Genomic DNA, 26,455 nt, shown 5'->3' with positions numbered 1-26,455 from the left:
CAATGAATACGTTTTTACTGTAACATTTTTACAGTCCATTTCTGTTTAACGTACTCAAATATAATAGATATAATAGTGACCTAAACTACCTGGTAGTGAGCCAGAGAAAGTGCAGAAGGAGTATGAGAGAACAAATAAGCGAAGGGACTGAGATTTATGAAGAGAGAAACGTGTGTGTGTGTGTGTGTGTGTAAGAGAGAGAGAGAGCTGAGTGGGTCCAAATGAAAACAGTTTTGTTCTTTCAGTGTTTGTGTGGAGTGATTGTAAGTAGACAGAACAGTGAGGGAGGCTTTCAGCCGTCTGTAAAGTTAACTAAGCAAAGTCCTCTCCTTATTTAGCTCTCATTGTGCGTCCGTATGAATGAGTGAGTGTCAAAGAGAGAGCGTCTGCTGGACGAGACTGTTGTTTAAGTGTTTGTGAGTGAGGGAGTGGGACGGAAATAGAGATAGATAGAGGGAGTGGAGATAGCGAAGCGGAGAGGTGCTTCTAATTGTTTTCATTTTTCTGTAATGACCGAGGAGGAACAGGAACACAGATCGGCTGTCAGTCTCAGCGCACACACTGCAGAGGGAGCGACTCCTCTGGACGCACGCGCGCGCGTTTGCACCTGTTGAGCGTATCTATTCACGTCCAGCAGTCATGGCCGTCTCCATAGCTGTGTGAGAGGGTACTCGTGTCTATCAGGGGTCTTCCTATCTTACAGGAGAGAGATGTCATCGCTCTATTCACGCAGCAAGGACCTTTCCTCTCGCTCCAGAAAGTCTCTGTCGGACTCGCCGCCCTCCTCCCCGTCCCCCAGCACCAAAACCTTCAGAGTAAGAGCCAGCTGTGTTTGCTTTGTGTTTGTCACAATAACACTGACGTTTCAATAGGCAGTATTGTGTTTGATGTGATGTAACTTTGTCATTTGTCACTGGAGGATACAAATCTTCACATATTAGAATGTTTTAGGCTATATTTGAAGGTTTTTGGTCTTCAACAGCAGTCAGAAGCAAGCTAACTTTTTGGTTTTCAAGTGCTTATTTGTTTATTTTGGTGATAGAGTCCAAAAGTCCATGTTGAAAATCTGGGATTAGTTTTTCATTCAAACCTGGAAATAAACAGTGTTCTAGGATTCTGAGCACTTTTAAGCAAAGAAATGCATCTTAAATTTCAGATTTTGCAGTATTTCTAGGTCAATAATCAAATTTAAGTAAATTTGTGACAATGATCGTGTGACTGTTTTTGAAGACCGGTGAGAACGTGATCATCAGGTTTTATACAAAATTATGGATTTCATGCAGCTTGAGTGCTGCTGTCATAAACCCTGTAAAGCCTGAGAGGAAATAATAATAATAAAAAAATAATATATACTTTTTAAATAGGACAGCTTATTGAAGCTTTATGCAAAATATAAAAAAGTTAAAAAATCTAAAAATGTGTTTTTTATGTTTTGATGTATCATATTTGATACATCAAGCTAACTGTATGACTCATATGATATAGTGAGAATATGAAGCTCATACGCGAGGAGGAAAAACATTTCATTATGCAATATGGTGCAGTTCCTGATATTTATATGCCCAAAAAGTAAAATGAATTTCTGATCTTAAATGAGCTTAAATGTAAAGCAATGAGATTTTTATAACAGTATAACATATTACTTGCATAAAATGCATATACATATCAGCTGTCACTCAATATAATACGTTTTAATAAGATGATATTTAAATGCTTAGTTTTATGATCAAAACTTTAGTTGCTGGTCAAAACATATAATCCAATGCAACACTATGATGATGAATAGTAAACATTCCTTAAAAGCCTTATGGATCATATTTGATTTTATAACATAATTTTTCTAATAAATGATGTATGGATAATCAAATAAATTTAAGCTGTTTTTTATAGCCCAGTAAGTGTTCATCTTGAAATATTACTAACCATATAAAAGTTATTCTTCAGTTTACTTTTCACAGCAAAATGACACCTGACGTTTTTACAACTGTACTTGCTAAAAAAATACGAAGCATCAATCATTCGACAGAAAGCACGTGTTATATTGTGTGCAACAGGTTTTTCAGCTACGTTTTGTTCATGTTGGTTATTTAGAAACCATATGTATCAGACATGATACAGTAGGTTTTAGAGGGTTTAGACAAACAAACCTAATTTTATTGGTAAATCAGTACACAGTATGAACAAAGTTGCATGAAGTAGTCCTTAACTTACAGCAAACAAATCAATAATCATGTTGTAAAGGCAGTTGTGGTGCTTGTATGACAGCAGAGCATCTCTGAGGTCATGAGATGGTGTTGTTGTGCTGTGATTTGAAGGCTGACATCAGTGAGTGAACAGAGCTTCAGTGTCTCTCATGTAAACACTGATTCAGGATGAAGTGGGAGTCAGTCCCAGCCATCACGGTTCACTCAGTTTTTAAATGACTCTGGCCGTGTCCCCCAGTGATTTGCTAATAATTACTGCAGAGCATAAACTGCATTGCCAGAAGAGACAAAAGACTTAAGAAAATGCTCTTCAAATGCTGAGTATATGGTGCAGTGTTCAGTTGATGGTATATAGTTGACAAATGATGTGAAGATTTTTAGGAAGTTCTAGTCAGGTTTTCTTAAGAAAATATGAGTGATGTTAGTTCATTCATGATACTAAAGTGTTGTGGATGCTGCCAGTGATTGCTTTGCGGTTGCATGAACATTTCTAGGGGTTTTGGTTGTTTCTTTTCATCATCCACCAGACAGAAATGATAAGACTGGTAGACTGTGGTAAAAGTAACAGCACATCTCTTCTAAACAAACCAATGATTTGAGGAATCATTCAGCATAAACAATGAAGTGTAATATCTGTTCAGATCCTTAATCAAAGTGTAGATACTTAGGCTTGTCTTAGCAAACACTATTAAATTGGGGAAGTCATGGCCTAATGGTTAGAGAGTCAGACTTGTAATCCAAAGGTTGCAGGTTCGAGTCTCAGGCCGGCAGGGATTGTAGGTGGGGGGAGTGAATGTCCAGCGCTCTCTCCACCCTCAATACCACGACTGAGGTGTCCTTGAGCAAGGCACCGAACCCCCAACTGCTCCCTGGGGTGTGTGTTCACGGTGTGTGTGTGTGTTCACTGCTGTGTGTGTGCACTTTGGATGGGATAAATGCAGAGCACGAATTCCGAGTATGGGTCACCATACTTGGCCGTATGTCACTTTCACTTAAATATGAATAGATATGTGCTCTCATATGATATATTTTTGGTCAAATAATTGCGTATAGGAAAAGCCTACTTTAAAAAAAGTGGTAACCTGCAATTATTACCTTAAATATATTTCTACCTGATTTAACTCATAAAAATTAGTTTTGTTGGTCTAAATTGGTCTAAATAATTTATATAAGCTGATTCATTGATGATAAATAGTATTTTAGACTTGAATAAAACCAGTTAATTTAGTAACATATTTTGTATTCTTGAGCCTACTTGGCTCATATTCTGAGACAAATTGTGTGATAATTGTGTGAGTGATAATCACATCACTCACAATTCATTCATAAACTTTTCTCAGTTGGTGTACAGTAGTTTCTGTGTTTTGCAGAATAATTCTAAAATGATTAGAAAAGCAGTTTTAGATGAAGCACGTAGTAGGCCTATACTATTCACACACAGTAAAAGAATGTAAAAATGCTAATATACAGTAAAAACTTGTTAAATTTTTAACGGTAAATTCCCCTACTATATACGGTGAAAAACTGTATTGCACATTACATTTTACGGTAGTATTTTTGGAAGTGAAAAAGAACGTATAATTTACAGTGAATAACCGTAAATTGACATTCCCAGAATTCCCTGCGTTACATTTCAAATTTTATATATTTTATTGTTGAAATAACTATGTTTCTTCTTAGTTTTTTTCTTATCAGTTTTGAACATTAGGGTTGTATGTTACACCTAATGTTGTTAAATGAATGTTTCTTGCATTGTTTCAGTTTCATGTGTGTTACCATGATGGTGTTTAGTGTTTGTGTGAATGACACGGTGCATCTTCTATATATGTTATTATTTAAAAGCTGCTTGTGATTGGCTTTGGTTCATCATGTGACTTTCTCATCACCACCTGCTTTTGGTGGTTATCAGTGTATTACAAAGGTACAAACCAGTTTTCAGGTTGGTATATTAACATTATAGCAGTTAATGAAATTACGGTATTTAACTGTAAATTTAAGTTAAAACCGTAAAACCTAAAATTTAGCTACCATATTTTTTACAGTAAAATTCCGGCAACCACAGCTGCCGTTACTGTAAATTTTACGTAATTTGTTTTACAGTGCACTGAAAGACGTTGCTGTCACAGGTTGATATTTCATGTCAACATGCATCAGCCATTTCTGAATGTCTTTTCAATGCACAAAGTTATGGCATTGTGGGGCAGGTTTTGATCCAGTTTTTTGCGAACAGGGTTTGTCCTGTATTATAAGGTATTAAGCTGATCTCACATATAAGCCAACAATCCTGGATAATGCATAACCATTAATGTGAATAAAATGAAACAGAAAATTTCTCACCATTTTTTCAGCAGGAAAAACCTGTCAGTTTCTCTGTCAAATTATGACATGAGAAACCATGTCTGTGTGTGACGGGGAACACTGTGAGATCCCTTTTACACAGTCATTGAGTTGTAACTACAAGTGCATAAACAGTTCCACGTGGCTTGCAAAGGCTGGTTTTGAGAAGTGCTACCATAATGCATTTCATAAGACTCAGTTTTTAAATCTCACCGGACCAATCCAGGATATGCTGTTTCATAATCAGACAGCATTTGTTGAAACACTCGCTGTTTCAGTTTTTCTTTTGGCTGCTGAATTGCCACTTTAAAACCCCATAAACAAACTCAAAGTCTGTGAGTGAACGAGACCAATAAAGGCCATGTTGATGTGTGGAGACTGTGTTTACTTCAGTGGAAAAATGCCTATAAAATCAGCAGGTGCTGCAGCTGTTCTGTCTTTAGGAAGGTAATGCAAGCACTGAATGAAGAAGAAACAGATTGCCATTAGTCCAATGCGTTTGCAAACCTTCAGTTTAATGTGAAAGTCCAATTTTGACATAAAACTGCTGCTTCATGTATGACATCATATAGTCCCACATCTCTGTAGTTTGTCAAGCTAGAAGTTACTCATAACTTCAAGTAGTTTGGGGCTGTTTATACAGAACACATTTGCATAACACTGAGCTGCTTTTCCATTGTCTTTCTATATAAACATATGCTAGAAGGATGTTTTTGCCCATTGCTTTAGCTTCTTGCATCTTTAGCAGTGTCTTGTGCTTGACAAGGCAATTCACAGAGCTCAAGTTGAATGTTGAAAAAATGAAAGTTGTTGCATTTTTCTCCATTCCTCCAGCCTGAAAAAATTATTCAGTGTGAATAAAACTAGCCAAGCAACTCTTTTGAAACAATAGTTTGCTTCACTGCAAGCTGTATCTTCACTACCTTTACTGTAGTAAAGGTATTGCCACATTGAAGCTATTTAAAGGGCAGTATTTTCTACTACTATTTAGTGATGTAATTCATAATTTAATCAAGCTGTGTTCTTTGTCTGACACAGAAACAATGACTTTTTTTGAATTAACGAACAATGTGGTTGTTAACATCAAACTTTGAGTGGATAAATTTACATTAAATACAGCTAAAAATAAATAGAATAAGTCCTAATTTACAGTACTGAGTCAAAATAGCAAAACGTGTATGTAGTGAACAACAGCAAAATTTAACTAAATATACCTCTATACAAAAGAACAAAAATGCTTTGCAGGAGCTGTACTTACAGTAGTTAAACTTGCAGTTCGTAATTTTTTTTGGTTAAAAATGAGCCAGCCAGTGTTCAAAACTATCGCCTTCCTTTAGCCCGATTCACCACAGTAAGCTGATAATAATGTTTTCTATTTGAGTGGTACGGGTAGGTTTTCACGGGAAATTCGAGCATGCTGCTGTGTCATTACGTCACGTCTGTAAACATAAAGAAGGTGTCCCGGCTACTAGGCTACCGCATGTGAGGATCCTGCAGGTGGCGCATCGTTTATAGCCTTTTCTCACAGCAGCTAGAATAAATAAATGACAAAAAATAATTTTGATGGCGGATTGTGATCCAGAAAGGATTATGTGTTTATGAAACACATGTAAATTAAATTAAATTATATTCCAGTTTTAAATGTGCTTCTGATTTTAGACAGCCTGGGATTACACAAGATTTGCATTTTAAGTAGAATCAGTTCGAAGGCAGCAAAGTTTGCTTTTTGGGTTAAAATAATTTATTAACATAAAATTTGAATGGTATGACAATTAGATTAGACTGTACGTAAATTGAAATCTACATGCTAATACACACTATGCTCATTGTCACGCAATGCTGATGTTGTTAACAATAATAATTTGAGAAGAAAGTATAACATTAAAAATAATTTGCACGGTTTGATGTGATATGAGCTAATCGATCGTTAGATTTCATCACCATTGGTTGCGCGATTTATTATAATGTTTTTTTTCCACAGTTGGTCAGGACAAACATAGCAGACTTGTTACTTACTTTTTCAGATGACATTAAATGGTGAAAATTCTTATTTGGTTAATATATTCCAAGACGTAAACTAGAATCTGTGATTACTAAGTATAGTATCCACACCGGTGCAGTGGCTGACAGCTAAACATACTCCTCAAAACATTAGATTAGTCCGTGCTGGAGCCGTGCCAGAGTACAACCCATGTAATAAAGATATTTCCGCAAGTAACTGCAACTCCAGGTTTTCAAACAGAGATGGCGACAAAGAGGCAAAACTTACGGACTGCAGCTTTAATAATTATTTAAATCAATTTATTTACACAAACAACTGAAACAATTCACTAAAATGAATCAGATTTTCCAATGCTACATAGAAGACTGTTTAGGACCAAGCAACAAGAATGAACTGAAATGGGATGAGTTACACTATTTATTGTATTTTTACACCAAGTGTTATACCAAGTAAAGATAAATGTTGCCATTTAACAGTATATTTAAAAGCGATCATTTGTAAAATTTAATATAGCTTGTAAATGATCAGATTTGACCTTGTTTATCATTTATTAATAACAATTACAAACTATAATCAAACACGTAACTCCCTTTAATAGTGATGCATGGGAGAAAAGTGATTTTTCTGAAAAAAATTGGGATTGTGGTGTTATAAAAAAATACAGGTTTGCTGTGCTTGTTTATTAGGCTGCACAATTTAACCAAAATGTTGTGATTATATATTCATATGACTATAAAATAATAATAATAATAATAAATATTTAAAAAATACTGAATAAAACAAAATATAAACAAATACTACTACCGCTTAGAGATGCTGAAAGCACCAGTCAATGAGCTGCTCACGTGTAACTGAACACAGTCCTATGCTTTACTCTGAAACATGCAGTGCATATATTTATTTAATTAAATCGCAGTCTTCATGGTTTGATCATATCACTAAGGCATATTGTGATTTTTTTTTTTGTGCTGAATTATGCAGCGCTATCTTTTAGTTTTTTAATGAATTAAAATACATTTCTAACACACAAACCCATTATCACAAGTTAGAATAAGCAAAGCTACTACCTGTAAAAGTACTCATTCAGTCCAGAGTGAGCACACAGTGTGAAGTGAAAACAGCGATGTAGCATTTGGTCATGCTATTGTTGGGGGAAAAAAAAGCTTGTTACTGGAAAAGCAACACTATATTTAAAGCAGCTGAACGACTGTCACATTACTGCAAAGTTTACCATCTACTTTTACATAGTTACTCCCCAGCACTGGTCTGCAGACTGTTACAGAGGTTTAATGTTTAGTGATGGTAATGGCAGGCTCGCCACATAATAGGACAAGATTAGCTGAAGAAAACGCTCATGACGTTTTATGTTTCCTCTAATCATAACTTGCTTTTTTTCCCATCAACAAAGCTGCACTTGTGGGCTTGAAGTTTCCATGACGAGTGGAGGCAGAGCGCGTGAGGTCTCCTTGGGAGCGAAAGCATAAACACATGTGTTTTGTTTTATGTGGTCTTCTAATCCATGTTTATGAAGGACTTTTTATCCCAAACAACAGAACACAGGGTAATAAACAGACAAACACATCTGACTGGGCGTATGAAAACAGCTATTTTTAAGGGGTCGTTAACATAAAAATAATGTAAAGTATGTCATCCCTTGCTAACACTCATGGCAATCCAAAACTGCATGACTTCCTACATGCAACAAATTTTTTTTATAATTTTTTTTTTTTTTAAGTCCTGTCCACTTTGTCATTATAATTAAAGTGAATGAGAACTGGAGCTGCTAAAGAAACTCCTAATATGACCAAAAACAACAAAAGTAACATAAAAGTGGTTTATGGAACTATACTGTACACTGTAATATATATATATATATATATATTAGTGCTGTCAATTGATAAAAAAAAACTAATTAATCGCACATTTTGTTTCTGAAATTAATTGCGACGAATCGCGATGAATCCCACCTAACTTTAAAGTTTTAAATATACTTTTTAAAATTTGTAATATTTGTTTAATGGCATCTTTTTTTTATGTCTGAAGGCCAGTATCACTGATACCAATTAATACTGATTTCCCTATTAAAAAAAATTCCCCCCAATATTTAACCATTGACTATATTCAACATTACATTATTAAGAGGTTTCAATTTTAACATTTATTGGACTTTAAAAATTACTTCTAATTTAAGTGAACTTAAAACAATTCACATAAACCCATTATAATAAATGTCATATTTACCTACCTGTGCCCCTCAGCAGAAATATACAGAAATTGAATAAAGTTATCAAACACTAAATTCTAAACTGCAATTGAAGAGCACGCGCTCCAAGCACAGTACCATTTCCACGCTCGTTTGACTCGTGCCTGCCGCTGAAGTGAAGTGGAGCGTGTCTGAAACGTCTACCCTTTGATGTGATCGTAAAGACGTTCAGCAACTGAATAAATTCACTTCTTGTCAAGAAAAAAGAGACAGAAGTAGCGATTATGAGTGGGGTGGCCAACCCTAGGCTCCGCCCCTGCATTAACAGCGTTAAATAATTTTAATTAACGCATTAAACTGAAAACATTTATCTCCTGCGTTGATCCGCTAATTTTGACAGCACTAATATACAGTGGGTACGGAAAGTATTCAGACCCCCTTAAATTTTTCACTCTTTGTTATATTGCAGCCATTTGCTAAAATCATTTAAGTTCATTTTTTTTCCTCATTAATGTACACACAGCACCCCATATTGACAGAAAAACACAGAATTGTTGACAATTTTGCAGATTTATTAAAAAAGAAAAACTGAAATATCACATGGTCCTAAGGGAAAAAAATTAACTTAAATGATTTTAGCAAATGGCTGCAATATAACAAAGAGTTAAAAATTTAAGGGGGTCTGAATACTTTCCGTACCCACTGTATATATATATATATATATATATATTCAAATCTGTAAATACATTTTTAAAATCATTTTACAATTAAATTTCTTTCTGTCTACTTTAAAATTTCACATTGAATTCAGTCTGTTACTTGCTGCTCCTTTGTAATTGTGAAATTTACTAGTAATTTGAGGTGAAAATTGTTATTACAGTGTATAATTGTACACTGTAAAACTGTTTTCTGATTATGCATCAATATGGCTAAATAATATTAATAATAATTTTTATTATTAAATATTAATTATTAATATAAAAATATAACAATTACTAAACAAATAAAACATTTTAATATAATCGAAATATTGAAATGTAAAATGCAATAAAATCGTTTTTTATTTGATTTTTAAAAGCGCTTCTCATTACAAAGTAGAAAGCTGCCCTTGTTCTTTTCTGTCCATTTATGAGAGTCCATAAACAAAATGAGAGTTCATGAAAATTCATAAACAAGTCCCATCTGAATTGGTTGATTCAGTTCATGAAACCATTCGGAATTAATCATGAATCGTTTGTATCCTTTTTTGAAGTTTGAAAGTTTTTATTCATTGTAATTACATGGAAAAGAGCAACCAGCACACATTTCAGTCTGAAAGAAAGAAACTCGTGTGGGTTTGAAACTACATGAGTAAATGATTTCGAATTTTCTTTTCTTTTTTTGATCAACTGTTCCTCGAACAGAGCAGATCAGAAGAAACCAGCCCTTATAAAGTAATCAAACAAATGAAAACAAATGACTTGATTTGTTTTCTCTTAATATATCTGGCTTATCGCACAGAGAGCGGTGCTAGCGGTGAAGAGAAAGATCTGCAAGGCAGAAAAAAGTCTTTTTTTGGACTTGTGTGTTGTAATACTCCTTTTTCAATACGGTGATGCTCACATTTTCCATTTTGCATGCTGGCAGCCGGACTAGCTGGCTCTCGAATGGGGGGGTGGGTTGTGATGTGAAGCGATGAGGGGAAAGAGAGGATTAAAGAGGTTGTGTATAAATACTTCAGCATGAGCCAGATCCTGTAAATGTTACAGTTTGTGGAGTTATGGGATCAGGGTGAAGCCCACAGCTGCGTGAAGCAGTCTCAGTCTGTTACTTCACAGTGTATATGAGTTATAGAGCTCATATGTGCTAAACGCATGGAGAATTTAGCAGCCCTGCGGTGTTTATGCTGTGAACCGATACAGTTCACATGCCTTTGATGTGCAGTGAAGGTACAGTTGTCCTTCTGCACTGATCCAGCTTTACCCAAATCCTCATTCGTCCACTGTAAGAGAATGGACATAATTGCTCACAGATCTTTAATAGTGAAAAGGACGAGCTCTGCCAGCTCTGCTAGTCAGGGTGTGAATTCCAGGGGGTTTTGATCCCAATTAAGGCTTGAACCCCCTAAAGTAAGCCAATAAAAAAGGGCCTTAAAATATGCTAAGAATAAATCAAAGCATGCACACATATATATATATATATATATATATATATATATATATATATATGTGTGTGTGTTTTGAACCCCACAACTCTTCAGACCACAAAGAGACAATCCTTAAATAATAACCTGGAACAATCAACTCAATTCAATATCACATGATCAAAAATAAGTCTAAAAACATTCAAAGAATATTCCACAGAAAATGTGCAGCCTAATTAAACATCACATAATAATATTAATATTTCCCGCCCTGATACACACTGCCAATAATATTAAAAGTATCATAGTAAAAATAATATTATATATATGATAACTTTTGCATCTGACTATATATATATATATATATATATATACACTTTAGAATAGGGAACACTTATTCACTATTAACTACGACTTTTCCCTCAATAAATTCCTAATTTTCTGCTTATTAATAGTTAGTAAGGTAATTGTTAAGTTTAGGTATTGGGTAGGATTAGGGATGTAGAATAAGGTCATGCAGAATAAGGCATTAATATGTGCTTAATTACTACTAATAAATGGCTAATATTCTTGTAATATGCATGCTAATAAGCAACTAGTTAAGAGACCCTAAAATAAAGTGTTACCAAAACTTTTTGTTTACATAATATATGCGTGTGTGCTGTGTATATTTATTATGTATATAAATAAACACACATGCATGTATATATTCCACAAAAATATGTTAGGTTTATGTATTAAATATATTTATATACAATATAAATAAATACATGTAAATATTTTCAAAATATATACTGTATATACATATATATATACAGTATATATAATACTGTAGCAGCATTTCAGTAATCATAAACGTCTACAGTTAACAATTTAGTCCATGTTTACCTGAAAAGGTAACTGGAAGTGCAACAGTAAGTTCTTTTCATTAGTGTCAGTATCAAATGATAAACAGACACAACGTGTTATTATGCTGTCATTTTTTGTCACTTTATTATGTAATTGTGGGGGGTTGATCACAATGAAACAGTGGGTTAGTGTCTCTTCTCTTCTGCTTGCTTCTATCCCCATTAATCTGATTCAGTGTTATTTTTATAGCTGGATGGAATGTGCGCAGCAGCATGAGCACTGCCTTACATGGTTTACTGTGGTGAAAGTGTGCGCTCGAGTTCCCCTCCTCTCTTTCTCTCTGTAGACAGTGAGCTCAGGGTCAGCAGGTGCCTGTGGGTAACGATGCCTCCTGAACAGCAACAGCACAAGTCTGTGCCATGATTTACCCAAAGTAGAATTTGTTCTTGGATCAACACTCCTATTAACCAATAGGATTTGGAGGATAAGTATAGCGTTAAGGGAATAGTTCATTCAAAAAAATGAAAATTAGCTGGAAATTTATTCAACCTCCAGCCATCCAAGATCTAAAAGAGTTTGTTTCTTCATGGGAACAGATTTGGAGAAATGTAGCATTGCATCACTTGCTCAGCAATGGATGCTCTGCAGTGAATGGGTGCCGTCAGAATGAGAGTCCAAACAGCTGATAAAAACATCACAATAATCCCCGAGTAATCCACACCACTCCAGTCCATCAATTAATGGCTTGTGAAGCGAAAAGTTGTTTGTAAGAAACAAATCCATCAAGACGTTCCAAAATATGAATCCATAATCTGCTTTCTCCAGTGAAAAAGTCCATCCCCTGTTGTCCTCTCACATCAAAATCCATGACATATTTGTTTTGAACTGTTTTGGACTGTTTTCACCTAAACAGTGCTTGATCTGTATATGTTTCTCTCCTTATTCAGATGAGATGACTTTTTCTCTGGCGAAAGCAATATTATATATAGAACATTTTAGCTGGAAGCAAAAGTTTGAAGTTTAAAATGCCGTCATGATGGGTTTGTTTCTTATGAACACAACTTTTCACTTCACAAGATGTTAACTGATGGACTGGAGTGGTGTGGATTACTTGTGGATTATAGTGATGTTTTTATATATAGTTTTTATCAGCTGTTTGGACTCTCATCCTGACGGCACCCATTCACTGCAGAGCATCCATTGGTGAGCAAGTGATGTAATGCTACATTTCTCCAAATCTGATGAGGAAACAAAATCATCTACATCTTGGATGGCCTGAAGGTGATTTTTAATTTTTTTTTAGCAAATTTGCACTTTTGAGTGAACTATTACTTTCACTGATTGCAAGTTAAGGTGGTTTATGGTTGCTTGATAGGAATGTTCTTCCTGGACCAACAAAAGATGCCAAACCAAGAAAATCACGATAACCTCAGATCCCAGAATGACCCAACATGAGAACAAGACCACCAGAACACATATCCACTAAATACAGACTTCATCTACCCCACATGATGTGACCACACAGAACTAAACAAGACCACCAGCACACATTGTGAATGTTTCAGAAACCTTTTTGTTGTGGCTACATGTAAACACTTGAATAAGACATCTTGCCTCACATTGAGAAATCATAATGATTGCCAGTAAAACACAGAGCAGCCACGGATATTACAGCAGTTATTGTAAGTCAGTGCTGCAGGTCAAGCTCTGTTTCTCCTCCAGTGCTGCCGTGTTGTGGTCAGAGAGCATGTTCCTGGGGACGCTCTGTATTACCACATAAGGAGAGACGTCTCTGAAATACTGTGTAAACATTCAGATGAGCCCATCTCTAGAGGCCAGGGACCATACTCTCATCCCTCTGTTTATTTCCATGTAAAAACACCACAGAATCACGCCAGAAATTAGCAGATGAAGTTACGATCAGTAAGGTATCTCACTGTCACATATATGCTTGTATATGTCATTCTATGTGTTCTACAGCTACGACTCTTTTAGGTTGATTTAAAACATATTCTAAAATCAACCAAAAAGATCACATATTTTAGCAGTTTTTTCTATATATCAATACTCTATGTTCTATGCCTTAATCATTTATTTGATCTACTTTTCATGTCCTGTCTGTTCAGATTTGGTTGTTTTACACTTGTGCCAGAATTAGTCTTAAAATATTGATAAAATGTCCATCATAAAGTATATAATATAGAATTTTTAAAGTTTGATCATCAAGAGTAAAATAAACCATTTCTAAATGCATTGTGTGGAAATAAATGTATATACACAAATTAGGACTGGCACTCATTTGTGCCATTATTTCCTTTACGAGCAACAGTTTCAAAAGTAGTGTACTTTTTAACCAAAGAGACAATAGTTTCAGAGCTTGAAGGACATATGAGACAGATGATATGAACATTTTTATTCAAGCCAATTTTGTCAAATCGTGCAAAAAGAACGAAATATTATTTAGTTGTGTGATACATAAAATGGCATTTATAAAGTTAGCTTGATATAGGAGACATTTTATTCCAAATTAAAAATTTATTTCCATTTAAAATGTCATTTCCATCACCATCATTTCCCTCATGGAATGTTGGTAGACATACTTTTAGATGTTATGCAAACCTTGTGAAAAAGAAGTACACTTTAGCATACTTTTAAAACAGTACTTAAATAATATACTTTGAAAGAATATAATTAAGTGCGACCTGAATGTAATGTTTTCAGACACTAAATAGTATGTTAATTGCAATTCAGTGAAAATATACTATAGTTTATATTAGGATTGTGACAGTGAGGACATTTTCCCACCGGTTAATCGAAGTGTGACAAAACCGGTAATACCGCTATCACCGTGGTGGGGGGTTGCTTGACTTTTCCCTCTTTTCCTCACTTTCCTTCACTTTTAAATAGCCTAGTTTGAAAAAGCACCGTGCACATTTTGGCGGGTCCATATCAAACAGTAGTTTTCCCTCTTTCCCTCACTTTTCTTTGCTTAAATAGCTTATACTATTCACTTTTAAATTAGCAGCAATTCGGCATCAATTTTTTTTTTAAACAAAATACAACGTAGAACATAAAACGGTAACACTTTAGAATAAGGTTCCATTAGTTAACAACATTAGTAAACATGAACTAAGAATGAACAATACTTCTACAGCATTTATTAATCTTAATGTTAATTTCAACATTTACTGATGCATTATTAAATTCATAAGTTGTGTTTGTTAACATTAGTTAATGTAGTGCGAACTAACATGAGTAAACAATGAACAACTGTATTTTCATTAACTAACATTAACAAAGTTGAATAAATAGTGTAATAAATGCATTGTTCATTGTTTGTTCATGTTAGTTAATACATTAACTGATGTTAATAAATGGAACCTTATTCTAAAGTGTTACCCATAAAACATTTACTAACAAAATGAATAAAAATACACCATGCTAAGCCTAATATAAAATAACAAATAACTTACACAAAGTTTAAATTATAATTAAGTACTTTACATGTGCTTTAGTCAACACTTCAAAATATGTGCACTTTAAAGCATGACAATAAATTATAAAACTTTTAATTTGACATCAGATAAATTGTGCACTATCCTTAATTATAAAAGTGAACTATCCTTAAGGACACTTGAGAGGCCTTTCATTTCAGTAATATTATCTTAAAGTACAGATTTTTAAAAGATACTTTTAAGATTACAGGTCACATTTAACACAATTAAGCACACTCACAAGGGAATGAGCGTGACTCTCAGGAAAAAAACTCCAATGATGCACACATATAGTTGGGCATTGTTAGTGGGCCAATTAAACTAATGAGAGGGTAAGAAGTGATTAAAGCTCCTGTAGTTATAGAAACAGCTCATTTAACAGATCTCATTTGCTGTAATTAGTTTTATGAGCACACGAAAATCTCTTCTTTTTCTCTGCCAAACTTTGTCCGGCTGTAGTGACTGATTCTGCATGACCTTTTTTGGCGTTGTTCAGCGTCTCCCTCAGACAGTGGACTGTTATTCCTCTCTGATGCATAATCAAGTGTGCTGCCGAGTGTCCAAACAGGATGTGCTGTCTTTAACAGAGGAACAGAGGGGATTCTTTCTCTGCCTTTCCTTCTCTCTTTTTCTCTCTGGACTGAACGGCCTTAAATCTGAAGCAATGAGAACATATTACCAGAACCGTGTGGAATCTGCACCCGCCGAGTCGCTTGACTGTAGTTTAACTACTTGAAATTACGAGTGGCTTGTAGCTTGCCATCTTCGTTATGGATGTTTCTGCTTGGACTGTCAGACCTTTACACGAGCCATTTACCATCTATGCACATGCTCAGGATAAAAGGTCATCCAGACAGTGATGGTGGACAGTGATGTTTACAATATGTGACTATGCACAACATGTACCTAAAATGGAAATTAAATGTTGATTTATGTGCTTGTACAAGGAAAATGTAGGAATGTAATTGCTAGTGGACAAAAATGAGCAACAATTTATTACAAAAGCTCAAAAAGCACAAATCTTCTTGAAATGAGCTGTTTTGATGTCATTGCTAAATGGGGTTGGTGTGATTTCAAATGTGAGAGGAAGTGGGTTTACGAAAAACACTTCACACATATGCACAAGTTTGTAACAACATATCATACTCTTGCTCCAGGCATTTGTATGGCAGACTTCCACTGACAGATTGAAAGGTCTAGTCTGACCTGCTGTTCCAGCTCACTTATATCAAGTTCAGTCACACTTATAAACTCTACTGTTTGCACAAAAAGGTCATTTAAACAGGTTTACATTAAGATGGGATCACTATGATCTGATCAAGAAGATCGAAACATCACCCAATCAGAAAACAGCTTGTTTAGATATGTCCACATACAATAGCTTTTGTATCCAGATTAGTGATCAGGTGGATGCAAACCTTCCCATGAAAAAGAAGTGTACTTAATTGTATTGAATGTGCACTTGTAGTGTACTTAAAATCTTAAAAATGTTTATATTATACATAGTGCTGTCAAACAATTAATCGCGATTAATTGCAATTAATCGCATCCAAAAATAAAAGTTTTTATTTACATAATATATCTGTGTGTACTGTGTATATTTATTATGTATATATAAATGCACACACATACAGTGTATATATATATATATATATATATATATATATATATATATATATATTTTTTTTTTTTTTTTTTTTTTTTTTTTTTTTTTAATGTATTCACATGTATATGAAGAGTTTGGTCTCAAAATGTTATAAATCCATTTTGTGGTTACCTTTATATGTTAAATGGCAACTTAAGCACATTTTATCTAACTTATTTTTGGTTCTTTTTTTTCTAGCAAGACCGGGTATCAAGGTAAGCTGCTCTATTCTGCTAAGCTGCTAATATGCTTCAGTTTACTGAAAGATAAATTCATAAAAACTGGTATGATCAACACTTGATGATTGATGTTATAAGCAGGTCAGACTCTAGTGGTGTGGAGTCTCCGTCAGACAGACTGTCAGCCCGGACCAGCACATACACACGCAGAGAGAACAGACTCGCCTCTCTGAGCAAAACAGAGGACGACTCGGCCAGCAAGGAATATAAGAAGGTCAGGATAACTTTGATTAATAAAATACTTACTGTGTGTTCATTACATTAGATATCCTCCCTCAAATACAGTCCTCAGAGACAAGGGTACAATGCGTATTTCAGTAAAGTAGTTAATATATCTAAATGCTAATGTGTTTATCCAGTGCAGACCATTAACGGTCTTCTGTTGACCAGCGACAGGAAAGCAGCTCCCAGTGGAGATGCTAAATTAGTCAGATGAACTCGACCCCTGTTTGTTTCACTTTATCAGCTGTATGAGGACGCACTGACTGAGAATGAGAAGCTGAAGTCTCGACTGCAGGACAGCAAACAGGAGCTCACCAAAATCCGCTCACAGCTTGACAGAGTCACACAGGTGAGAAAACAATCCCAGCAGATGAGGAGAGAGATTTTCTGTGGCCTGAATCAACCGTATGACCATCATCTGCCAAGAGGAGAGACCTGTGTTAAAAATAATAGCACAAACCAGCTCTCTGAAAACAACCAGGCTCCCAAAGGTCTGGCTTTTAGTGTAGCTCACAGCATCTGTAAGGAATTAAAGTCTGTGAAAAGCCAGTAATATATCTAGATACTGGTCCGGCAATAATTGCTTATTAAAACATTCAGCTTTTGTACATATTTTGCTTTGAATATGAATTTACAGTGTTATTTTATCCCTTTATGGTTTTGTTTCTATGTGCATTTATTCTCTTTTGCTCATTAATTTGTCCGTGAATGTTTTTCAGAAGCAGGACAGAATATCAGAGAGGTCCTCTGTATTTGAATCAGAGAAAAGGGTATATATGTTATCATTATTGACACTTTCTGAGAAATTTCTTGTGTTTCTCTTCAATGTTGGCTAAGATCTTGAACTGATATTCCTCCTCCATGCTGTCATAGTAATTTGTTTCCAAGCTGTTTTAGTTTTTTTATTATCTTGATTTCAGTAAGTTTAACATTTTAATTTAATTTAATTTAATTGTTACATTTGGATAAGTATTAAAAAATAAATATAAATATTAAATAAAAAATATAAATATAAAATGTAATAATTTATTTACAAAAAATCGTAATAGTATTTTCCCCCCTGTGCTTGTGTAGGAAAAACAAGCTTTGGAGAAGAGGGTTTCAGACATGGAAGAAGAATTAAAGGTAAAAGGAAGGCATCTATTAAACGTGGTTTTTCTGTGTTATTATGAGTTATTATGAGTTGGGGTGACTGATGAAAGCATGTTCAAAGATGCTAACTTCAAAATTTATTTGGATAGTTTGTTTGAACTGACTGTTAAAAAGGTTAGATCACAAGATTTTAACAGCTAGTGTAACTACCATGCCTGTTTGGACCCATGTTAGTCAATCTTAGACACCACAATGCTTGCTTCCTGGCCCACACCAAAGTCATGGCCACTACTATCGGTTCTAGCGTCTCACAGCTGCAGCAGTACATGGTGACCTAGTTCCAGCTATGCCAGGGCCAGACTGAATCCAGCACAGAGACACGGCACGGCTTTTGTTCAGCATTCCAGCAGTAATTGCACATAGCTGGCATTTTGAGGGGCCAAGAAGAGCATGGTGCCAAATATATGAAAGCCCAAATCAATGTAAGGGAAATGAGATATCTGCAGCTGCTGTAGTCCACCAGGCTCAGTTGGATAATTGATCCATGTTGCAATTGAGGTAACATGGACTCTGGGGTGTTTTGGTTCAAATTAGTTCAAAGTTGATTAGATTAGAGCAAAGATATGCAGATGACATTGTCATTTATATTGCAAATATGCAAACAGCTTTAGCTTCAGTATACCATGGAGGGAATAAAATACACTTTTTAAAAAAAAGCTTCCAATTAGGGGTTTTCACAATGATGTCATAGAAGAAAGATTTTTGTTTCTCAAAGAATTTTTCAGTGGCCAGTTCTTTAAGGGATTGGTCACCAACATATGAAAGAAAAATTGCTGTTAATTTACCTACTCTCAGGCCATCCAAGATGTATCTGATTTTTTTGTCAGTAGAAAAATAATGAAGAATTTTAGCTGAAACCGTGGTCCTTGGTGATTCATAAAATGCAAGTTAGCATTTAGTAGAAAAAAAAGCATATCAGACAACTCAAAATTAATACATGTGGCTCCTGATGATATATTTAGATCTTATGAAGCGAAGCAATCAGTCTGTGCAAGAAATTGAACATTGTTTACAACATTATTACCTGTAATCCAGAGCCTCAGACATATAGTCGCGAGAGGCGTTTGGTTCACAAACAAATCATTCTTTTAAACTGGTTCTTCTTAGTGAACTAGTTGAACCAGTACACCAAATCTGACTGAACCGTGTAAAACAGTTTGTGGCTCGAGCAGCAAAGATCTATATGTTACTCAATCAAAACTCAAAAAGCAACCCCCCCCAATAAAACAGTTCCGACTTGGACCTCTCTAAAAAGGAGTTGATTAAACTAGTTTATTCATTTTATATGTTTCAGAGATGTAAAATATCCGTGTTTCACATCATTTTTTGGGTGCTTTAATAAAATAACTGCTTGATTATGTAAACTAACTGCTGAATCGGTTCTGAACCAGTTCATTGAAACTGTCTGAAAGAACCAGTCTGCATAAAAGCACACAGGTCAACCAGAGCGAGAGGAAGAGCACGCCCATCAGCGTCATCACCAGAGCTGCACAGGACTTGCTCGAGAAGAGTGTTTCCAAAGAAGTTTGTCTAAGGAAATATAACCTTGTTCAGCTTCCTAAAGAACCCATTGTTACATAACAGTGGATGCAGTTTGTTTTTCCGGGGCAGCAACGGAGTTTTGCAAGTGTGTTTGTTTGTTCCTGTCATTTCGGTGATGAATGATTTATAAACAAGGCCCAGTTTGATGCTGGACACATTGTTTGATACTGAAAGATGGAGCAGTCCCAGTAATAAAAGATCATGGTCATAATTTGGAACCACAGGCGTTTTGTTGGCAGTCGGCACGCAAGTGTTTGCAACTCTTTAGCTCCGCCCACGGCGCGCCTCCAGAAGCTTGGCTGTTTTCAGAGAGAATCGTAAAGCTATATCTTTCTTTTATAAAAATGATAAAACTAAAGACTCTTTGGAGATATGAAGGATGCAGTACTACTCTATAGGTACTCAAGGTTAACATGAGATTGGGCGAAACTGTATGTCCACTTTAATATATCGTCAAAAACCAAGGGTATTAATTTTGTGTTGCCTGATATGCTTATGCATCACTCTCAAAGTGACGGTAGCCATTAACTTGCATTTTATGAATCACTAAGGACCATGGTTTCAGCTAAAAACTTCTTTACTGCTCTACTCAAGAAAAAAAAGACACTAACAATACATCTTGGACAGCCTGAGGGTGAGTAAATGACTGCAAATTTTCATTTTTGGGTGAACTATCCCTATCACTAAGAACCGTTTGTGTGAAGAGCCTATAAAGAAACTCTGTCCACTCTAAAGAACCTTTTTTTCATTGGAATGGTTCCATAAATGTTAGAATAATGATGGAACCATTAATACCATTAAATAACCTTTATTTTTAATAGCATATATTTATGCAGCTTTTCAATCACTAATTTGTTGGTCCAACAGTCTCTCACTTCATCGAGCTCATAAACATAAGAAAATGATAAGTACTTGTGTTTGTTTGATCAGTGATGTCACTGTTGCCCCAGCAGACGCCCTCAGTGAGGTTTCGCTACCAGCCCTGAGTTCACCCTCAGCTGGACTGGGTGAAAGGGGGCAGATGGTGAGTGGTTTTGCCCCACGCGTGGTTGCCTGCTCACACACACCAAAACACACCCATTACTCCACGGTGTGGGTCCTGTAGATCACTCTTAGTCACAGATTTGGTTCCATACTTTTTTTCTGTAATGTTCTCGAAATAACTGTTACTGTAATTCCTCAACAGCAGGCTTACTGTCCTATGAAGACAACAGTGAGCACTGTATGAAAAACCGCTACTCATTGTGACCAAATAATAAAATGACAATCCCAGAATGCATTGGCTGAGTCAAGCGTAATGTTGATTGTAATTGCTGTTAATGCCATGACACAATTTCTAGATGATAACCCGGGATGTCTTGCTCTGAGCTTTTCTCCTCAGGCTCTGAATTATGCGGCTCTATGGTACACTATTAACGCCAAAAATTAATCTGTGTCATTTGAGTAGTTAATAGACAAAACCACAATGGAGTGCTGGAAGGATGACATGTTTTTGTAGGCTGAAACCTGGAAATACGTTTGAATTTTAACACTTTTGGTTCCATCTTCCCAAAAGTCAATGGGTTTTTGATTACATGCCTGAAATAAGGTCTGTGATTCACACAAGCTCTAGATATTTTCACAATTTATTCTGAGACATAAAATATATCAGTAATAGCTCAAAAATGTGGTTGCTAACAAGTGGCTAAATGAGATTACATAGCCTATGTTTAGCTTTTGAATTGTGGTGATTGTATTTCAAAATTCATTATTATTATTAATAAAAGTTGTGTTCATTTGTGAATATTATCATGGTGAATAAAACATGCAAGAGTCACAAACTTTTGTTGGTCACAGAGCTAATTTTCTGCATTAATCCAAAAGCCAATTGGAAAATCTTCTTGGGTTTTATTGAGTAAATCACGGTGATGCAAACCTAAAAATATGTTTAATAATATTCACCGAAAAATATGCCATCACTACAGCACTCTAATGCCTTATTAATAAACGTGTAGTTTGTTTAGAGGGACATTAGAAGCAACATACTAATGGCAAACTCTATCCGCATAAGTCATGACAAATTAAATACTGTTTTCAGGTCCAAGCCTCGATTCCATTGCAATTGAGAATACTATCTCAAAAACTGTTTTGTGCACAAATTATTTATAGCACATTATTAAGAACTCACAGTATCAGTTTCTGTGCGAGGTTTTAGCAATTCATAAAAAGATGAATTACTTTCTGGCCAACTATGATTTCAGTGTGAAGACCAGTATATTATAGCACACCACGAATGTATATTAGCACCATTTGCTGTTTGCGTTTGAGATCTGAAGGAATGCTTGGATCTGGAAATAGTGACGTGTGACATATAACTCAACAAGCGGATTGGAATCAGTTGTTAGCGAGTCATGTCTTGCTGCTTAGGTAGAGGGTTTCACATGGCTATTTTTGAAGGATGTTGCTTTAGGTTAGATAGCAGGTTATGCAGCATAGGCTCCTGAGTAAGGAATGGCTCAGTAGAAAGATACGAGAGTCTCAGCACCATCTAGAAGCCATGTTGTGACAAATTGAGTCATGACATGAAGCACAACAGTACTTGTACTGGTAATCTGTGCTGGCCGTTATGACATGCCAACCTCTGTTTATCAAAGCAGTGTGTCATTTCATATAGTTAGCCATTTAAATGAGACTACAGATGCTCTTTGGAGACAAAACAATGAATCATGAAAGAGCTCTGAACAGATGCCGGATGCCTCACAGTTCTCTGTTGGTTTTTCATGCAATGGAGAAACTCAATGGCCTGGTCCCAAATCCGTAAGCCGTGAAACCATGTTTGGAAACGGTGTCAAACCTCAGGGTTTCTCCACATGCTGGTTCAGGAAGTTTCTGAGGTTGACCACAGATGCCTCACACTGCTCATTAATCTCCTCACTGCACAGTGTGGCTTTTATGAAAGAAAATAGTGGTGATTACTACTTTTTAAAAGTCCTCCAATAAAAAGCTTGATTTTATTTTAAGTAAGTGGTCATGAAGATGTTTGCAAGCCTGTCCTCCTCATCCTTTTTGTGAATGACTACAGCTGCACGTGCTGTGTGTTAGTGAGTTCATCCAACACAGATTCCTGTTCTTCTCACCTGATTGTCATTGCATGCTTATGTTTCTGTTTCCGTTCTAAAGTCAACATGAAATTCATTTTATTTGTAATGTGACATTTAAGAGTGCAACATGATTTATATTCTAATGCATTTAACATAATATTTGTTTCATATTAGAATGTCCTCAAGAAAGATATAGGACCAGACTTGATTTTATTAATTGGAAATTGATTGAGGGCAGAGAAAGACTTACTTAAACTGACTCATTCAAAAGTAGTATTATTACATGGCTACATTATTGTATGCAAAATTCAAGTGTCCATTAAAAAAAGATTGGTACAATATATCCTTGGATGTCCTTAGACCACTGGACCCTTTTATTAAACCACTTTGTCAGATTGAATGCACCCCTTACAGGTGGTGGAGAAATTCTGACTTGGCATATTCAACTTTAACAGAGTTTAATTCAAGCTGAATGAAAGATATGGATAATTAAAGGAATCATTGCATTATATAAATTGGAGATTCTTTCATTGATAAGTAACTAACAAATAAGTAGCTGTATTGTTGTTAGTTTAAGGTATAGTTCACCCAAACAGTGAACTCTGTCCTCATGTTGGTCCAAACCTATATGCATTTCTTTCTTCTTCAGAACACAACGAAGATATTTTGAAGATTGTTAAAGGGATAGTTCACCAAAAAATAAAAATGACCCCATGATTCACTCACCCTCATGCCATAGGTGTATATGACTTTCTTCTTTCAGACGAATCCAATCAGAGTTATATTAAAAAATGACCTGGCTTCTGAAGTGAAGCGATGTGTTTGTGTAAGAAAAATATCAATATTTAAAACTTTATAAACCGCAATCTCTAGCGTCCGCTAACTGTCATACACATATTCATGAGAGAGTGAGAACATGCTAGTCTCATTAGAACCAACTTTTGTTTACAGCAAAGGAAAACCAGTCCCCTCTTGGCATATTTCAAAATCCTCCGACATTTTTCTTAACAAATCCTCGTTTTGTACTTCTAATTCTTGGTGTTTTGCTTACGCTACGCCGACGTCCTACACTGTAAATTTTTTTTCGTAAAATTTACGGTAAAAAACTGGCAGCTGTGGTAGCAACGTTTTAGGTTTTAACTTAAATTTACAGTTAAATACCGTAATTTCTTTAACTGATATAATCTTAATATACCAACCTATTAAAGTACTAAAATCTGTTTTGTTCCTTTGAAATACACTGATATCCACCAAATGCAGGTGATGATGAGAGTCACATGATGAGCCAAAGCACATCACAAGCAACTTTTAAACAATAGAATATATAGAAGGTGCACAGTGTCATTCACACAAGCACTAAACACCATCATGGTGAGGCTCATTAAACTGGAATATGCTATAAACATTAATTTAACAACATTAGATGTAACATACAACCCTAATAAACATAACTGATAAGAAAAAAAATAAGAAGAAACAGTTATTTCAAAGAAAAACGTCAAATTCAAACAGAATTTGAAATGGAACGCAGGGAATTCTGGGAACGTCAGTTTACGGTTTTTCCCTGTAAATTTTACAGGAACTTTCCGTTAACCATGTAACAGGTTTTTACCGTAGCATTTTCACAGTTTTTTACCGTTAAAATCACGATCATTTTTTACAGTGTACATCATCCGCTGGACGCCACTCTCTCGTGAACGTATGACAGTCAGTGGAAGCTAGATATTACAGTTTATAAAGTTTGAAATACACATGCATCGATTTGCCTTTACTAACCCCTGGAGCAGTGTGGACACTTTTTATGATGGATGGATGCACAGTTTTGGACTTCAAAATCTCAACCACCATTCACTGCCATTATAAAGCTTGGAAGAGCCAGGACATTTTTTAATGTAAAAAAAAAAAAATTGTAATGTCTGACTGTATTCGTCTGAAAGAAGACCTGTACACCTAAGGATGGCTTCAGGGTGAGTTAATCATGGGGTAATTTTCATTTCTGGCAAACTATCCCTTTTAATCAAACAATTTCACTTCCCACCAACATTTTTCAAAATATGCACTTCTGGGCCACCGTAACATTTGGATGAACAATTATAAAACACTTTTCTCGTGAATAATATTCAATGATCAATTAGAAACACGATAAGAGCAGAAACGTGTAAAAATATAGTTTGATTTCATGTTGACTTTGTTTTAAGTAACTCAGACACGCTAATGCTGTTCAATTTTGTTCCCAAACCCTCTCTGATGTTCTCTCACACGTGCTCTCATGATTCGGGCCTCTCTGTATCTCCAGACCTTTCCTGCTTTGGCTCGGCTACAGGCTCTCCGCAAGGGGAACGCGCGCCTCCTACTGGAGAACAAAGCCATGCTGCGCTCCCTCGCTCGCCTCTCTCAGACGGCCTCTCTCCCCGAGACGGACGATCTCTAGTCCTCCCCTCTGTCTCTCTGTCCCTTCCTCCTTCCTGTTCTCCGCTGCACCCTGTAGTCCTCCTTCTCTGTCCCGCTGCTGCTCACCTCTCAGGCAGGTCTCTGTTTCATTCCTTTGTTTTGCATTGGTAAGGCTTTTTCGCTATTTCTTTATTTCTCCCTGTTTCTCTCCTGGGTCTGGGGAAGGGCAACCCCTCACATTCCTGCTGCAGGCGGTGGCTTTGAAGATATTTATAGATCTTCCAAACGCATGACCAAACGTCTCTATACTCCACTAGTGTTCAAATCAAATCACAGCCACTGTAGCGTCACATTCTAATCTCTGTCAACACATCTGCTCACTGGTTATTAATAACATTACAGACTATTGGATGCCTATATTACAAACAGATAATAATACATAATTAAGCATACAAATAATTTAAAAATGAAACTAAAAATAATAAAATTATACAAATATGTAATTCACTGATTATACAATGACATTACAGACTAATGATTGCCTATATTATAAACAGATAAAAAATAAGCATAAAAATAATTTCAAAACTGAACTAAAATTGATGTAACTCACTGGTTATAAATGACATGCATACTATTGGATGCCTATATTACACATGGATAGCTATAAAAAAATAAAATAAAAAAATATTTGTAAAAATGAAACTAAAACAGAATAATGGGATAATAAGTAACTCACTGATAGACTATTGGATGTCTATATTAAAAACAGATAATAAAAAATTACAGATAAAAAAAATTAAAATGAAAAGATGAAACTATGATAAAAAATACAGTTCAGCAGCTGATTTGACAAATAATGACTTTAATTGTTGGATTTAGTTGAGATGATTAAGACCACTGACAGGCCAGAATCTTTGATGCAATTTACATACAATATAAATTATATGTTAAATAATGATTTATCATACAT

At 35.5% G+C, this 26,455-nt stretch overlaps 1 protein-coding gene across 4 annotated transcripts in view; it reads left to right on the top strand.

Moving 5' to 3' along the window:
* Window positions 1-243: 243 nt before the first annotated feature.
* The window catches only part of LOC306860352 (protein phosphatase 1 regulatory subunit 12B-like), a 28,511-nt gene continuing 2,299 nt past the window's right edge, over window positions 244-26,455 (top strand). Inside the window, exons 1-7 of one of the 4 annotated variants that reach the window (XM_079402009.1) lie at window positions 247-815; window positions 17,055-17,071; window positions 17,177-17,309; window positions 17,562-17,666; window positions 18,037-18,087; window positions 18,392-18,442; window positions 20,965-21,035. In XM_079402009.1, coding sequence (XP_079258135.1) covers window positions 711-815; window positions 17,055-17,071; window positions 17,177-17,309; window positions 17,562-17,666; window positions 18,037-18,087; window positions 18,392-18,442; window positions 20,965-20,997 — 495 coding nt within the window. In that variant the 5' untranslated portion in view covers window positions 247-710 and the 3' untranslated portion in view covers window positions 20,998-21,035. Of the gene's footprint in view, window positions 816-17,054; window positions 17,072-17,173; window positions 17,310-17,561; window positions 17,667-18,036; window positions 18,088-18,391; window positions 18,443-20,964; window positions 21,036-26,455 lie in introns of all 4 variants that reach the window. The other 3 variants (XM_079402008.1, XM_079402007.1, XM_079402006.1) reach the window with 3 other exon arrangements.

Source organism: Barbus barbus (genome assembly GCF_936440315.1).
Source record: "Barbus barbus genome assembly, chromosome: 41".
Lineage (NCBI taxonomy): Eukaryota > Metazoa > Chordata > Actinopteri > Cypriniformes > Cyprinidae > Barbus > Barbus barbus.
The sequence above is the reverse complement of the archived record's forward strand: the minus strand, read 5'-3'. Positions and strand labels throughout refer to the sequence as shown.